The 18,264-nt window shown below is 45.9% G+C and overlaps 1 protein-coding gene across 1 annotated transcript in view; it reads right to left on the bottom strand.

Annotated features, from left to right (window-relative positions):
• Positions 1 to 5,774: 5,774 nt before the first annotated feature.
• The window catches only part of LOC119400209 (multiple inositol polyphosphate phosphatase 1), a 21,873-nt gene continuing 9,383 nt past the window's right edge, over positions 5,775 to 18,264 (bottom strand). Inside the window, exons 3-9 of the mRNA XM_037667212.2 lie at positions 16,312 to 16,446; positions 15,165 to 15,275; positions 12,855 to 12,992; positions 12,206 to 12,291; positions 11,251 to 11,365; positions 7,478 to 7,682; positions 5,775 to 6,254 (exon numbers count right to left, since the gene is read on the bottom strand). Coding sequence (XP_037523140.1) covers positions 5,837 to 6,254; positions 7,478 to 7,682; positions 11,251 to 11,365; positions 12,206 to 12,291; positions 12,855 to 12,992; positions 15,165 to 15,275; positions 16,312 to 16,446 — 1,208 coding nt within the window. The 3' untranslated portion in view covers positions 5,775 to 5,836. The remainder of the gene's footprint in view (positions 6,255 to 7,477; positions 7,683 to 11,250; positions 11,366 to 12,205; positions 12,292 to 12,854; positions 12,993 to 15,164; positions 15,276 to 16,311; positions 16,447 to 18,264) is intronic.

Here is an 18,264-nt window from a genome sequence, read left to right as displayed (position 1 = left end):
CATCTAACTGCGCAATTTTTAACAACTTACTAATTACGTGCTCATTTTTTCCGGTTGATAAACAAATCCCGCGAAATATGAAAAATAACACGTGACTACGCTCCCACCCACAAAGGAAACCAGCGCCCTCAAATAAGCTTATCGCAAACAACCGCTTTGCCTGTTGTCCGTTGCGAGAGACAGCGTTTCGCATTTTGGCAAGGGTACAGGTCGGGCGCCAATAACGATACGTGTGCAATTTCGCTGGGATTCATTCCGTTCGATAGTACGCCGCAATCATCCATATCTCACGGCCGACTGTTCTCATTGATAACGCGGCAGGTGTTCTTATTACGGCCTGACTCTGTAAAACCAAGCGGTGCGTTTCTTGGGCCGGGGAGTGGCAGATAGGGCGATGCGTTTTTTTTTCTGCATTTTTTCCTTGATACTGTCTACCTCACAGGGAGCCTGTTTGAGGGCGCTGGTTCCCGACGCGCGGAACAGTCTAGTCACGTGTCACTTTTCATATTTCGCGGGCTTTCTTTATCAAGCGGAAAAAATGAGTGCGCAATTAGCACGTTGTTGAAAGTAGTGCAGTTAGATGCCATTTGAACATGCCTACATACTCATTGACATTTTGACAATTAAATGAGTACTTATCGAGTTACAAATATAATTACGACTAATTAAGTAAACCTCATTAACGTAAAAAATAGCAGTGGATATACTCCAGTGTACTAGGAACAATATGCAGTAGGTTTGCTTCGCGTAACACCGTTCCTCTTTTTTTTTTTAAATCGTGCTGCGTGATAGCTGGGACACCCTGTATATGATGATACCAAACATTGCCGCATGCCCGCAGCAGTTGCCTCCGTGACTAGCTCCGGTAGCGCGGTGTGCTGCCGGACCTATAGTCGCAGAGGTCACGCCACAACCACGAAGTTTCCTACAATAAGTACTAGAGAAATGTGGCGCTGCGATTCTGGTGATAGAAGCCTGGCATAAATTTTGGTATCCAAGCTTTCGCACCTTAATTCTCATCAGTAAAAGTGACAACTGCGCTTGTTCTTGCTACCCATTAGAAATATGCATCCTTCGCGGATCTATATTTGTATTTGTTAAAACTATACATATACCTTTATGTCGGATGTGTATTTATGCATATTTATTAGAAATATACATCACTGTTGAACGTTATAAACATTTCTTTATCTGCTGAGGCAATAGGTGGCCGCCCTTCGGTCATGTCGTCGTAACTTATCCTGCCTTGAATTGTACACGACTGTATAGATAAGCTTCAAAATGACTTAAAAATAGTAGAGCTGTGCGAATAGCAATATTTTGGGTGCGAAGCGAATTCGAATATTGAGGTGTGAGTGCGAATCGAATCGAATATTTTTCGAATATTTCTCGAATATTTCTAGAATGTTTTTCGAATACTTCGAAGCGAAATTGCAGAAAAAAAAAAGTTAGAGAGGATTCCTAAGCATATTCTTATGAGATAGCAACATGAAAGCGTTTCTTTTCACTAGGTTCAAGCACTGGCGTGGTGGTGTTTCATAGTTGTCTTATCAAGAATGACGCAATGTAGAGGCCGAATTCTATTTATGTACATGATTTGGTGCAACCAAAGTGTTGCCGACAACACTTTACACGTGATAGGCAGGGATGCCATTTCCTCAGCCTCTCCTCCTCTTTCAACTGCTGTGGAAGGCCAACTGATGTGGCGGACAAGAGTCTGCTCCCTTCAAGTCCGGAGTTCCAAATCTGCCTCGTAGGCGTCGATATATAAGAACATCTGAAATTTTGGATGCTAAAAAGCTTCGGCGTCCGATTTTTCGGACTTCCTGCCCAAATTTCAGGCCCAAAAATGCATTAATTGAGCCCAACTCTGCCACGTCATACATCTCCATGTCGGAACCAGCATTTTCTTGAGGTAATACATTTGCGACCGTAGCCGAGCTTAAAACATATCACCACATGTACAGTACGGTCCACTCTTAGAGGGAACACGCGAGCGCGCGGCCGGCGGTCCGCGGAGCGCTAACTGCTGGCGAGATTTGGAAACGTGGAGCATGCGCATAGAATAACAAGGGCGGTTCGTGCCCGCGTCGTCTGCTACTTCTCCGCCCCCGCACTCGGCGCGCGCTAGCGCCTTTGTATATTTATATGGTTGGAAAGACAAGCTTGCTATGCTCGCTGCATCAACCATCAGATTTCCTGTCTTATCAAAAGCGGCTGGCTGGTTCGAAAAGTATGTGGAAAGCTTACGATTAACTTTTTGATAAGCGCTGACACTAGGTTACGCAAGTGCTGGCTTCGTTATTGCTTTCACAGAATTCCACAGCTGGGGGCGCATTTCCTTGCTGATCGCATTTTGGCTGTGATAGTTCTTAAAAGTGGCATGGCCAGGGTACCTGAGGACGAAAGGCTTCGCATAGTCGAGCTCTACACTAAAGAATACAGCCAGCGCGCCGTCGCTGCCATGGTGAAGAGGCCACTTAAGACCGTGAATAGAATTATCCAGGCCTTCAGAGATGAAAATAGGATCAAGGACGCCCCTCGGAAACCAAGGCCACGAGTGACAACTCAGGAAGACGATATGAATATCGTTGCATATGTTGCTGACAACCCTCGAGCTTCAGTTAGTGAAATACGCCAGTGTTTTCAACTGACCGCTTCAAAAACAACTGTGAAGCGACGGCTGGCTGAAGCAGGACTGAAGAGCAGGATGGCAGTGCAAAAACCGCTACTGACGAACGTGAACAAGTCAAAGCGCCTGTCGTTTACCCAGCGGCATGAAGCGTGGTCCCCTGACGATTGGGGCCGAGTGGTCTTCAGCGACGAGTGCACGTTCACGACCAAATGGGATCAGAGGGCCCGTGTCTGGCGTCCAGATAGAACTCGGTATGCTCGAATTCTCTTAAATCTTCTCTAGTTCCCGAACGTTGCTACAACTTCCATGGTAAAGCAAACTGTAAATTTGAGTTTTAACGCACCCAAGCGCCGCGACCGGAACTCGTTTAGAAATTATACGCTACTTATCATACGCCCATTTTGCCACATGCGTGGGTTGGAAAACATGTTTGCACCAGAAATATCAAGGTATCTGCGGCCGAGAATGAAACCCTGAATTTCGTATTAATAATCTTAATATTATCCGGGGTTTAACGTCCCAAAACCACGACATGATTACGAGTGACGCCATAGTGGTGGGCTCCGGGAATTTGGACCACCTGAGGTTCTTTAAAATGCACCTAAATTAAGTATCCGGGCCTCAGCATTTTCGCCGTAATAATAATGTTAAGTTTGCTGTTTCGGCTCGTAGTTCCTTCCGTTATAACATGATTGGCATTGCAAGACAAGAGTGCTGCACAATACAGCCTTCTACAACTTTTTTTTTCGTTCGTGTTTGTTACTATATAGGTTCAGGCCTGAATTTGTTCAGCGAGTAGCAGCAAGCGGACGGACTGTGGTGAGCGTTTGGGGCTGCATCACCCGTGACGGCCTCGGACCCCTCGTGCGCATACAAGGGGCCTTCACAGCGGACAAATACAGAAATATTCTGGACACCGTCGGCCTCCCGCACATCACCAGTCACATCACACCGCAGCATGACTGCATTTTTCAGCACGACCGCTCGCCGGTGCACACCGCCAAAAAGGTCGATCGCCTACTACAGCAGCGCGGAGTGACTGTGCTCATGTGGCCCCCACAGTCCCCTGATTTGAATATAATAGAAAATGTGTGGGGAAGGATGAAGACGTCTCTTTCCCGTCTAGGTCTTCATGGAAAATCTGCGGATGACCTCTGGGCTGCGGTTAACGAAGAGTGGGAGCGGCTCAAGTGCGACTCATCCTTCACAGAAGCACTGTACAGGTCTCTGCCTGAAAGGATGAAGGCCGTAGTCGACGCTGAAGGTGACGTCACCCGTTACTGAACGAAGTCTAGGGCACGCTATTGGAGCACGAAGTGACTTAGGTTCATATGAGAATGGAAGACCCAGGATCCACCACACATTTCTCTAGACACCCCAAAACGATGAAACCAAAAGCCCGAGTGCTAAACAGCCTATTATTTTTTTTTGCGATTACCAGCGTAATCATCGGCATTACGAGTGTAATTTTTTTTTCAATGCCTGGTATGTCGCGCTTGGTCCTACTTTGCTTGCACAGATCTGCATTTTATTTCGCGTTTCACAGGGCAGAGACATGTTTCATTAGCTTTGCATTTTTAAAATGTTTCGAGGCTATAGATCTGGCCTGGCTCACCTATACTCTGTCACACAAATACGACGAATAAATTTTGTCTTCTTTGTTTACTCCACGTCGTTCCACGCACACCATTTTTCATCGCGCGTGTTGGTGAAACGCAATAATTTTCGTAAAAGTGCACGTCATCGCATATTCTGGCGATGTTGCCTTAACGATTAAAAAAATCACGAGAGTTATAACTAACATTTCCTGGGGTATTTCAAGCCACAACAAGGATATCATTCGGTGTCACGCCGTATTGGGAGACTTCGAACTAGTTTCAATCGCAAGTGTTTCCTTAACGTGCTTCTAAATACTATAAGCACATGGCTTTTCTTTGCATTTCGCCCGTAATCGAAATTCAGCCGCTGTGGCCATCAATGGAATCGCGTCAAAGCTGCCGAGAAACCACAGCAATAAACGAACGGTACTTTTTTTTTGTTCTGCGCGCTGATTACCCGACGAGCCGCAGGGAGAGCACAGGGGCATGAATCGCGCCGCAGAAAAACGAACGCGCTATCCAGCGCACGGCAAGCGCAGGGGCGGTAAGTAGCAGACGAACGGCGGCAAGCACCGCCCTTGCGCCTTTATGCGCATGCTCCAGGTTTCCAAATCTCGCCAGCAGTTGGCGCTCCGCGTACCGCCGGCCGCGCGCTCGCGTGTTCCCTCTAAAAGTGGACCGTACTGTACGACATATCACGATGGCAACATATCACCACCATGTACGAGATCACCCTCGTATTGCGGCAGCTTTGCCGCAATACGAGGGCAGCTTTGCCGCAATACCGGGCTGTTATGAGGTGAAGCATATTAAAAATCTAGGGACCACCGGATGTTGACTGTCTCTTGACAGTTCGACTGTAACGGAGCTTAAAAAGCAGCTTTGCCGCAATACTGGGGTGTAATGAGGTGAAGCATATCAATATTCTAGGGATTACTTCCAATCGGACATTGACTCTCTCTTGACAAAGTTCGACCCTAACGGAGCGTGAAAAGCAGCTTTGCCGCAATACGACAGTTTAATGAGGTGAAGCATATTGAAAATTTGAAGTGGTCACTTTCAATCGGACGATGACTGTATTTGTTTTTGGGAAGTTCGAATAGTTCGAATAGTAAAATTCCAGTGCGAATCGAATCGAATAGCAAACACTAATTGAAAAATATTCGAAATTTCGAATATTCGCACACCCCTAAAAAATAGCAGTTAGGTAGCCTAAGCGTTCCGATTGTAAGCAGGACTGGGCAACATACCACCATGTCCAAGTTCTGAAGATCACAACGTAATGTGGGGCACGCTTATAATATGTTTTAATAATGTTTTACAATATGCGTTTTATTCCTGCAGGTCGTGGGATCAAATCCCGGCCGCGGCGGCTGCATTTTCGATGGAGGCGAAAATGCTTGAGGCCCGTGTACCTATAGATTTAGGTGCACGTTAAAGAACAACAGATGGTCAATATTTCCGAAGCCCACCACTACGGCGTCTCTCATAATCAAATAGTGGTTTTGGGACGTTAAACACAAACAATTATTATTAATATGCGTTTTATTTGCAGATTTTACAGCTTCAAGGTGCAAGTGCACTGCATACGCAGCTCACGTCCCTATTCTGCGCGGCCGCTTCCATTCCAGCTTTTGCTGCAGATCTTCTCGGGATCGCAGTTCCGGGAACTATGAACCACCGATGACCGCAGGAAATCTTCTAGGGGGCAGAATTCTCTCCGGCATCCGGGTAGCCAGACCACCTTTTCGTTCAGAATCGGCAGTACGTTCAACAGAGAGTTGCCGCACTGGAAGAGTACCAGGGCGAAGTTGGCCGTGAAAGGTACCAGGTGCGAGGAGCGCCACGGCCTGTGATGCCTGTAGCGGCAGTAGTTGCTGGCACTCAGCGGAGGCGCAGCCCTTCCTAGGCCTAACTTGGCGACGAGGCTCTTCATCACCGCGGCATGCGTGAAGTACAGCGCTGCCCTCAAATGAGTGTGAAAGCTGGCGCCGCCTGTCAGACTTGTCCGTAGTTTCTCTCTGCCAAGAGAAGAATGGAACCCGTAGAACTATTTCATTACATATTTTCATAGCGAGATAGAAAATATTCATAGACAGGCACTCGTTTACCAAACGTAATTGCCACTTGTCAAATGCCTGCAAAAGACTTGGCAGTAATGAAACTGTATTTTATATATTTATTTATTTCAATACCCTAAATGATCAATTGGGTATTGCATAGAGGGGTTTTAAGTGAATACATACATCTCATAAGCAACATAAAACGAAAATAAAATACCAATAAGGAAATAAGAAATTATTAAATAACTTTGCTGTAATTTTTATATAATGACATACTCTTATGGGCTGGTAGAGAGAGAGAGAGAAAGGTTAAGCGAAAGGCAGGGAGGTTAACCAGAAGTTTTTCGGTTTGCTACCCTGCACTGGGGAAGGGGTAAGGGGGATAGAAAGGTAAGGAAGGAAAAAGGAGTAAAAAAAAACGCTCACACACTCAAGCACGGGAGCATCATAGTCGTTTAGCGAGGTCAGTTGAGCGGAAAAACTTCAGCAGCGCCCTCGTCGCTTTCTGGTTGGAAGCTAGAACGTTCCGCCACTGGTACTGCGGCAATTTAGTATGTAATAGTGAGTTGAAGCGAGTAATTTAAAAAAATACTGATTACTTCCCCAAATACTTTGGACGAAAATATAGCATGTCCACGTCTCTCTTCACATAAGAAATTGAGCAAAAAAAAAGGAAAGGAATAACAATGATAAGTTAATCTGAGCACCAAACCTGAAGAGCGGGAAGAGGAACAAGGACCTCTGAGATTTCAATGTATATATGTGCTTTAAATAAAGTGTACGTGAGGTGTGCATTAATGCAGAACTCTTGCTCACGTAATTTCATTACAATTCAAACGTAATATAGCAATGTAGTGTCATTAATTCTGGCCAGCTGTAATTTGTAATGTAATTTATTATGTTTTAAAAATTTGGAAGAGTATAATCAATAATGTTATTTACTTACTTTCCAGGAGTAATTTTGCCATCTCTGATATGTAAAGAGGAATTCCTGCGAGAATGTCTACCACACGAAAATTCTCGTCCAGACTCCAGCGAAAGTGCGCGAGTACCACACAGGCTTTAAAAAAATTACTGCAGGAATGTCATGCTTCATTGTATTGATAACTTCATCTGACGTCACTTCACGCATTGCCCTCAGGTCGTTGAAGTTGTATCGATGGTGTAGCGTGGTAACCCACCTTATCTTATCCACCATCTCCTCGACAAGCAGGCAGCCCAAGGCGACGCTCCGTTGGTTGCCGTACGCGTCCTCCTCGTAGTCGTCGAGGTCTTTGGCGTACTCCAGCAGGTCGAGGTCCGCCTTGTCGAAGAGGTAGCAGAAGGGAGACCAGCCACGGACGGCCACTTCGAAGGCGCATATTTTGGCCATCAGCCGGACGTCCTCTATGGGAGAGTGCAGGAGCCGAAAACGAAACTATGCTTTTATTTCTTCGCTAACACACGATGAGACCCTCTATCATGGAGTAAGAAGTGACTGCACATGTATTTATATATAAAAAATTGGGGGACCCTTAAGCTTCGCCTTTAAGAGTTGAACGCAATAGCGAAATCCGGCCCCTGGTGCACACTTCAACCACTAAGTGCATACTTATTAATGTGTATTGTTACACACACACGCACACAGACACACACACGCGCGCGCGCGAGAATGGTACATACAGGTTTTTGATCTAAAGCGAGTGTCGCATGGCCTCCAAGATATACGCCGCGCGCTTGCCATCTCGGAGGCCATGAAGAGTCTCACAATGCTTCACAGATGGCAGCACATTATCTAGCGTTTGCTGTTTTATTCCTCCTCCTCCTCCTTGCTTGATCAACGCTTCTGGAAAGGCGCACGGCTAGAGTCACTGGAAAATTTCAGAGTACCGCAAAGGTAGGCTGCACGCGGGCAACATTGGGCGGCGGCGGCCATTTCCCTTCCGGTCCGTCCGGCGCGGTGGTAGCGTGTGTCGACAAGTGACCGATCTCTTCGCCTCGATGCCGTGTTACGCTCGGCGTAACTGCAAAATGTGTGTGTTTGTGTGTTTCTCCAAAAGGATATCAGAAGTGATTTCGAGTCATCCACAGTCATGAATCGACTGCGCGGTAAGCGGCGTAGCTAATGAAACGTGCGGCGAATGTTGCCATGTGCTCGCGAGCTCTCTTCGTGGCTTCATCGGTCTGTTTTCGTTTCACGGCCGGGTGTGTTCGCAAGGTCCAAAGCTGTATAGTTGCATTAGCGTAATGACCGTACGAGATGCCCTTCACTTCGACACTTGGTGAATGTTGAGTGTTTGCGCTATAGCTTTGCAGTCGGTGTTCAGGTTCACTTCATTCCGCATTCGAGAACATTATCGAACATCGAGAACATTCAGCATTGCGTCCTTCGACTGATCGCTGACGCATACCTTACTTGCGCACCCTGTTCAGCTGGGTGTTATCTGTAATAGAAGTGGTGTGTGTACGGTAAGTGGAAGTTGTGCGTGAAGTATTTGTCTCGGTTCGGAACGCCAGCAGCCGAACGCACGGGCGAATCGGCGTGCGGTAGGTAAGGTACATCTTATTTTGCGAATACGTTGTCATTTCCTAACAGATACGTAGAAAATAGGCCATTAAAAATGATTGACGTCGCTACTCAATTGTTTCATTTCCTATTTCTTGTCTCCTTGATATTCTCAACGTTGCAGTGTATTTGCAAATATTTTGCTATGTTCAGACAAAGTTCTTTTTTTTTTTTTGGCGTTGCCAGCGCGTAAACAGCTGGGGTTCGGTTTCTTCATTGCTTTTAATTTCAACTTTTTTTTCGTAATGCACTCTTGTTAAAACTTCCTCGGCGCAGGGCTTTGTGTTATTTTGATCAGAAATAGCACACCCCGAAAATTTTTCACGCGCATGCTACTGCAGCACAGTCATGTATACAGATCTAGGGCTCGCATGAAATCGATTCCCTCAGTGCGTAAGCGGATAAGCCGTTTTTTTTTTTTTTTGCTGTGACCGTTTCTCACCCACTAAACAGTATTGTAAGGGTGCGCTCGGCGCAATGCAGCGTTAGCAACATTTAAAAAAAATGAAATACGTTTAATAACATTGCCTTATACCAAGTTTATCAACAGAGTTCCACGCTTCAGTTTTGCGCAGTGGCAAACGATCATGCGACAGTTGCCTTCAAGGTATACAGTAAACGGTTAATATTTTAATAAGTCTTCGATTTCGCTCTCGTGCGTGACATGCACGTGACATGCACAATCTGTTCAACAGATCGAGATATAAGCAGCCGAGCAAATAGAAAGGTATGTAGTATGTAATTTTCAATATTGCTGAATATAGCGAACCGGAAAGGTGAAGTATCCTGTTGCATGCGAGCTTTTCCAGAAAAGTTTGTGTAGTTCACTGCAGAAAGGAGTGTTCTTCGAGGGGGGCGAATTCATTCCGCGGCCAACTATGCAGACACGTACAACGACGCTCTTTGACATTAATGTTTCCCACACGGAATGCAAAAATACACGAAATTCCCGGAGTAGCTCACCAGCAACGTTCGGTTACTGGTGAGCTACTCTCTGGCATCTGCATGACCCGTTTAAAAAAGCGACGAAGTACTTCTAGGGACGGTGGTACTGTGCTAAATGTCCGGCCGCGCTCGGCATTCAACGCGCCTGCAGACAAAGCGCTTGGAAGGGATATGGCGGCGAGAGGTCATGTAATGCGAGTAAGCCAATCGCGTCGGCGCCGGCGCGCGGAAAACAGATGCAATACTCTGAAATTTTTCTAGTGACTCTACGCACGGCCGCAAGCGAGCGCACGCGTGCGGTCTAGCCCGGCCGTGAAAGGCGGCATTGGCTTGATATGTTTTCCGCTAGATGGACATAGTTGTCCATTTCCTTTCTCGATTTTTCGCTCACGGATGATTTTTCGCTCACAACCAACGGTCCCGACACCGACGTCGGAATTTCTGCGACACGAGCTCTCTAACGCTATCGCGTTAAAAAAGTCACAGGGTCCCATATGCATACGCCTAAGACGACTGCAAGGTGATAGCCATCATCTTCTTTTTCTCTTCATCTCAGTCTATTGTATTGATCTTCCCCCGTGACGTCATGATGGCGTCACGATAACGTCACAAACTCTATCGATCTGTGAGGGCATGATGACGTCACCGGATGACGCCGCTGATGGCGTCATGTTATGTTGAAGTCGAGTGACTTTTGTTACGCCGACTGCAAACACACATTCACTCGAAAATGACGTGGTTTTTGACCGACCTGTATTACTTAGCTTCTTTTTGTTCAGCATTCGTGTGGACGCTGGCACCACCGACAAGGTAATGCGATGCATTTATATCTCGCGAAATCACAGCAGGTCTCGCGAAATACCGTCAGGTCTTGCCAAATCTCGAAAACTTCTTGTCTGATCATGAGACATATAAGGCTAATCGAACTTTGCCCCCCAGCTAAGCTTTCTCATAAGCGGATGATGATGATGATCATGATCATCATCATCATCATCATCAGCCTGTCTACGCCCACTGCAGGGCAAAGGCCTCTCCCGTGTTCCGCCAATCAACCCGGTCCTGTGCTTTCTGCTGCCACGTTATACCTACAAACTTCTTAATCTCATCCACCCACCTAATTTTCTGTCTCCCCCTCATGCGTTTGCCATCTCTTGGAATCCAGTCAGTTACCCTTAATGACCACCGGTTATCCTGCCGACGCGCTACGTGCCGACGTGCTTAATGTGTAACCTTAAGAGACAGGAAGAGAGCAGAGTGGGTCAGGGAACAAACGGGGGTTAAGGATATCATAGTTGAAATCAAGAAGAAGAAATGGATATGGGCTGGGCACGTAGCATAAGCGGATATTTACGGTTACATTTTAGCACATTATAAAACATCCAGTGGTATGGGAGGTCATTTCTTTGTGTGTCGTTTGAAGCGCAGTTTTACACGAGACAAACGTTAAATGAAATGCAGGCAAACCTGTTGTAACGTTGACACCCAATCTCTTCGACATGGCTTCCACCATTTGCTGCACTTCTGTGCTGTCGAGAAATTTATTCTCTTCCTGCGATTCCGTTTTGTTCACGCCTTGTTTCTGTAGAAAAGAACAAAAAAGCATCAGCAAATATTCCAGGTTTGTTTCACTAAGAATGTGAGAGCTTCAGAGGGGTTTGAATGATGCAGAAACGTTTCATTTCGTTCATTATTGGGGGGTCTTTTGTTGTTTATTTGAAATCACGTGAATAGTCAGGCTACGATGCGGTTAATTCATACGCACTCTGTTTTGAGCCACACCCCTTGCATCGAAAAACCTACGGGCGATTAAAGATTACCCTTCTACATAGCTGCCCTCTTTCTCCTCAACTCCTTCGCAGAGCGGTCGGTGTTCTCGGTGCAAGGTAAAAACTAACAGGGTCCCTACTGCATTCACGTAAGACGACTCGAAGGCGAAGGCCATTTTCTTCTTCTCAGTCGATGTATTAATCCTGCCTCGTCACCCTCCGAAACCTTTCTGCTCCTAACGTGGTTTTCCACTGTTGATCGAAGGCATCTCATTTGGTTTTGCACTGCCTCCGCGGTCGGCCCACCAAGCTACGATGACACACGATGACGTCATCACGTGATGTTACGTCACGTGACGTCATCATGACGTCTCAAATTTGGGTGACCCGTGACGTCATGGTGACGTCATCACGTGATGATTTTTTCATCACTTGTGTTGACGCCACCGCCGGGGGACGCCGACGTGGGACGCCGGTCAATTTTCGCGTTTGATGAGGCGTCTAAGGCTTTCGGCTTAATACTTGTTGCTGGGCCGCACACTCAGACAAAAAGGAGCATTTGGGGCGAAATGAATTACAATAGAGTTCTGGAAGAATAATTTTTCTGCCTAAACTATGTCCCTTTAAGGTGCATAGTTTACGGAAAGAGTTACCTCCAGCATATCCTCGCATCTGCTTTGGAAAGCCAACAAGTCGTCGTCCACGGCCAAGGCTCGTTCTCTCTTGAATTTCTTTAATTCTGAGGTACACAGAACGAGATAATGAGTTAGAAGGATGGCGAGTGCATTGAGAAGGATGTACAGGCGAACCTAGTTATAACGAAGCACCGCCAGAACAGTAAGCTAGTTCTTTATATCCGCTATTCGTCGTAACAGTACAGATAGAAATCGGCTCTTGCAACTCGGCAATCTGATTCTCGCAAAAACCGATATTCACACCTACGTGCGAATTATACGCGTCGCCACACAGAATTCACGTCTGCTCCCATATGGCTCGCATTGCTATTGCGCCGTAAAATAAGCTGACGTCCTGTTCCTGTGCATGTTATTGTTTCAGAGGTAGGCGACTGTAGTTGCGCCACTGCAGCGAATTACTGAGCCAAGGCAGTCGCTTTGCAACCATTTGCGACCAGCCGCTTATATAGCGACTAAATTGGTCGCGCGACTGGTACTATAGTCGCATGTGTGAACGAGCCTTCAGAGTGTAGCAGCCAAACACCTGTTATACGCCCTAAAAGATGCTATAATTTTACAATATTCGCGCGAATTTCACGGACGTATGGCACTTCGAGCATCAACCTACCTTTCCGGTAGAGCACCGCCTTCAAGAAAGCGTATGCCGTGTCTTGGGTCCTGTTTTTGCTCGTTGCCCTGACGATGTACTCGTCCTGGTAAAAACGTCCGGGCAGCAGGCCAGGGAACATCCTTCGAAACCTTGAGGCTATAAGGCGCTCACTCAATTACAAATTACAAGGTACGGGACATAGAAGAACTGACACATATGTATAGGCGTTTACGCTCTGAACTTTACCATTATGAACCAACTATAGCCCAGCAACGAATTATCTTAAGGTATTTTTTAGATGAAGGCTGTAATACAGTTTCCAGATGTCGGGGAATCACCCAGATGTCTGGATGATAGTCTTGTTCTGAAATGTGGGTCGTTTGAGTAAAGGAAAGCATAATGATGCGTAGGAAGGTTCTGAAGTCTTCTTTTCTTTATAAGCAAGCCTTTCAGTCAGCTGGAAACAGCTTACGATACCGCTTCGGCGAAGCGGCAAGTCCATATAGTGCAATAACTGTGGCTTAATCGAAACTGTGGAACATATGTTGTTTTGAGTGTCTAGGGTACGCCGATGAGCGTGCGCTCTATGAACACTGAATACTTTCGACCTCACAGAGAACTTTATCATTTGACTGCATCTTAGGATCTTTAGCCCGCCTCACGTAACAGAGGCGTACGATGAAATGTTTATTTACAGATTTGGATTGTATCGGTCAGCTCAACAAACTTTAGTTGCTCATTGAATGCACACAATGAAAAACTACCAGCGCACGTCCCCGCCCAAGCCAGAAAACTCAACCTGATTTTTATTTATTTGTATTCTATTTTAACGTATTTTACTCTATTTTTGTGCCTTTCCGTTCCTGTCTGTCATACCCCCTTCCCTTCCCAACGCAGAGTATAGCAAGCTAGCGATTTGCATGTGCCGGTTAAATTCTTTGCCTTCCAATCAATAAAGAGCTCTCTCTCTCTCTCTCTCTCTTACGCTACATTTCTTTTCTTCTGCACAGGGCCGTACTATTAGAGTCTTTCCTGCAGCTGTTAGCACTTGTCATGTGCTGTTCGCATTCTTCTGTATCTCGTACCTATTTTGCGCTCTGCAGTTTGCCATTTGAACAAGGCTACTGGGCTAAACGTCTGCTCTAGAGACGTTAATTTGTTTGACGATTCATTTGCTTTAAATATTGACAAAAAATAGGAAATTACTAGACGAATAATGAACGCGGGTGTAGTTGCAGACGAGAGTGATTTATCTAGGTGAATTCGGTGAATGCCGAAAACAATCGTATCCCAAGGTTTCTCCACAAACAATTAATCGTTCAGTGACAAAAGAGTGATTATTCGATGTTACACCCGAAACGTTCCCACTACATTGCACATCTCGTAAGGACGATTAAATAACGAGATGAACACTGGCGTAATGACGATGCTGACGAGAATAACGATAAGTGATTACTGTAGACACTGGGATAATCGAAAAATAACTCATCTCCTTTTAAAGTAAACGAGAAATCGTTGTCTAATTTTTCTTGAAGTTCGAGCTTTGCAGGAATAATGAGCTGCAAAAACTTGCAGCGTCTTTCCTGAAAACGAAAAACTATAATACCTCAGAAGGTCTTATATTTGATACGGGTCCTGAGCCAGTTTTTCAGGTAATCATAGAATGATCTCAGTATCGGAGTTTACTGCCTCACGAATAGATTGCCACAAAAATTTGTCGAATCTATCGAGAACGAGCGCAGTTACAGGGATTCGTCGAGCGCTTTAAGCGCCTTCTCTCTTCTCTCGTTCAGGCGAGTGCGCTGAAAGCTACACAGGGAGGGATGGCACGGAGAAAAGAAGTTATGTCAGCGCGCGTGATGAAACACGATCGCTCTCTCCCGCTGTGATTCGTGTTCGCGAGTGTGGCTCACTGTGTAATGTTAGCAGACTATGGAACGCTGCGCCGGTACGTTGCGGCACCCTTTGGCAAGAAGCGAATATGATCCGAACGCCGCTCTCGATTTATGCCGGCTATTGGCCAATAGCATGCTATCTGCTGTTCGACGTCAAACAGCAGGCGCCGGCAGCTCCGAAGGGAGTGAGCGTATAGGCATCTGTATGACAAGAGGGCGCCTGGTAAAATGTCAACTTCGCGCTCCGCTCCTAAGCTCTCCTTGCAGCGCACGAATGCAAGATTCGGCTGAGCAGTTCATAGCATAGTGTCATGCTTCCCGTAGAGTGTGTGTTCTCACCAAGCCCGACGGGTGGTTCATGACCTCTTTAAGCGTTAGGTTATGCAAGAAAGTCAACTCAAGGGGTTTCTGGAAAGATTCTGCGGACACTTGCCAATTTCTCCGGTCTCCCTGATGCCAGAAGACGTTACTCGGTTCTCCAGGGATTCATCCCAGTTATACTTCCATTTTCTCAGCGAAGTCACGTGTTCTCTACACAGAGTACCTGAAAAACAGCCCACGGTGCTGGCATGAATGACACACAAAAACAGGAAGTAATGCCTTACAATCTTGTGTCTGCGTTTAAAGGTTGATTTTGTACACGTTTTTGTAGACTTCTGCCGCTCACATGTCAAATACCTCACGATTCTAGTTATATTGAATGTAATTCAAGTAACTTTTTTTGGCAGCAGCGTCATGGAAGACCAAGAAAAAATCTGCGCAGACAGCTGGGGAGGGGGGGGGGGGGACTTGATACAAAATGGTAAAACAGTAATTAGAAGGACGAGAAAAAAATGCAACGTATTTTACACGGCATACACAGAAACATAAAGACGTATATGCGCATTGTACACGTAGGTAGTATGCGCAACCAGCAATTATGGTGAAATGACCTCTGAAAAAACCTAGCAAAGTGAGTATAATTATGAACATATATATGTTAATACTGTCCTTCCCAGAAGTGCATTTCATAGTCGACCCAATCAAATTTCTCTTCTAAAAAGAATGTCTTCGCTTTTAACAGCTTCTAGTAAAGTAGATGGCAAAACAATTGAGCATTTATTTTCAATCAATAATGCGACTTTTTTTTTCCGAGTATGCGAATTGTGCGACGAAACAGTTTAAAGGTGTTTGCTTCGCTAACTTAGGCACTCAGGTTATAGAAAAAGAAAGCTTTCTTATTTGTGAAAATATTTCTTGAAACTTTGCTAGAGAAGTGGTGTATGCGGAATGCTATCTATTCAGCCGAGCTGAAGAGTCTTGTGCATGGACCGTGAGTGGCCGTAGCTCAGGCATCGGCTTCAGCTCGGCAGAATTTTTGACGGCGGCACACGGCAAAGAATCGCCGTCGTCCCCGATAAGCTTTTGTCTGGTGCATTCATTTGTCTGTTGGAATTGTATCTTAGATCACAAGAAAACGAGCCCTCGAAAGAACTCCCCTTCTTGCGTTCGGTGCGCAAGTGTCGCTCTCATGCATATGCCTCTGCATGCGACGAGGCTTTGAATTTCAAGAATAAAAACAAAAAAAAAACCCTACTTACCGGAACCCGCGCGCGAAGCGTTCAATATCATGCTTTGCAACTCGGGCAGCCGCACGGCAAACTTTTCGAGATCTTTCTTGCCGGGAAACCTCGTCGTGTGCCTCATGAAGATCATCAGAAGCAGCGGCTTGCAACCTTTAGCAAAAAACGACAGGCAACGAATGAGAGTGACGTCCCGCCTGTATCCACAGGCTCCGTACAAAGAAAGTACCAAGCCTTACCCTTAAGAACAGAGCTGTCTTCCTGAAGTGCCAAGATTGAAAAAAGAATCAAAGCCAGTTCCATACCAAGTGAAAGCTGCACGAACTGAGGAGCGTTGATTCGCCAGCGTTTCCCTCGTGTTTATGTTGCGTTTGTGTGCTCTTCTCCGGTGTTTTTCTGCTCTCTACTGCACCTTTCTCTCCTTTTCTTGTGATTGTCTGATTTGTTTTGTGATTATCTATTTTCTCTTGTGCGGCCTCCTCTGTACTCTTTATTCTACATTTTGATGCTCCGAGCTCAGTGCGCCTATAGCTCGCCGCGCTGGCGTTCCTCCGATTCTCTCTTTCGTATAGTGTGTGTCTTACTCCCGACGCTGGCGTTTCGCTGGCACTTCACTGAGTCGGGCAGACGAATTAGTCCTTCGGCGACGCTGGCGTTCACGGGCAAGCAAGCGCTGGCGTTCCAAACGTGCAGTCTGTTCGGCTCGTGTGTATCAAAACGTGGGACCTGCGTGACGCCAACGCGAGGCAAGAGACGACGACAGCGCGGTCCCTCAAACTGCTTATTTGATTTTCTCCAGCTCAAAATCGTGTTGTTGTTGTCGTCGTCGTCGTCGTCGTCGTCGTCGTTGTTGTTGTTGTTGTTGTTGTTGTTGTTGTTGTTGTTGTTGTTGTTGTTGTTGTTGTTGTTGTTGTTGTTGTTGTTGTTGTTGTTAGTGGTGGCACGAGCAACGAGTGGCATGCTTGTGTCTCTTCCAATCACTTCCGGTCGAGTACACTTACTTTCAGTTTTCCTAATATTCAGAGGAAAGTGTTCTAAAAATAAATCTGGTACAAAATCGATGTTTCTGGTTCAAGTAAAGAGCTATATTGAATGCATATGATAACGGAGCATAATGTTTACATAAGATAATGGACAATTAACTGTAAGTATAATTAATGAACATTAATCGAATGAGTCCATTGAAAGCGTGAACGGTTTTCTTGTGAGCGGCTCGAATCGTTGCGGCAACTGGCGGAGCCTATCTCAACTATGCGCCTCCTTCTACATGGCCTCGGAGATTCGCTTCGCAGCGCGGCGAAGCACTAAGTCAACTCGAGGAACACAGCAGGGCACACGAACACCGAGAGGCGAGTGACACTACAAAACATCTACATCAAGGATTAGGGCTGCCTCCATGTTTCTTGCTGTCGTTTTTTTGTTACACCACTATTAGAAATCAGAAACATTTTATATTGTTATACATTGTAAATTGCACCTGTTTTGACACTTAGTGATATGCAACGAGGAAGCTTCTGAAGACAGCGCGAAACTTGCAGGGCCGCAAAGTTAGTTTAGCACCAAAAATCGAAAGCCTGGCAGCTTTTCCTCTTCGTATTCATTGTACTTATCATACCGTATTTATTTTTTGTGATATAAGTTGTCATCCAGAAGTTAACGTAACGCTGAGGACGCGCAAAGAGTCGTGTTTTTCAATACCCTTGTAAGTTAGCGTTCACTTCTACATCGTCCGATACCGATTGCTCTCCGGTGTACTTCCGATTCGAGCGTCCAAACTCGTAACGAAACTGATGCGTCTTTTGTCCCTGTTCACACAAATCTCTTAAAGGGGAAGACGCAATGGACTTCCGTAGAGTTCAAACGTGGGTCTATCCAAGTATGTTGCGATTACACAAAATTTTTCCGACGTTGTATGGGCGCGATTGTCCGTGGTGTCGCGACTCGCCACCAACCCTCTACCATATCTCATGG

Source organism: Rhipicephalus sanguineus, chromosome 7 (genome assembly GCF_013339695.2).
Source record: "Rhipicephalus sanguineus isolate Rsan-2018 chromosome 7, BIME_Rsan_1.4, whole genome shotgun sequence".
Lineage (NCBI taxonomy): Eukaryota > Metazoa > Arthropoda > Arachnida > Ixodida > Ixodidae > Rhipicephalus > Rhipicephalus sanguineus.
Note: the sequence above shows the minus strand (reverse complement) of the source record. Positions and strands in the feature narration are given on the sequence as shown.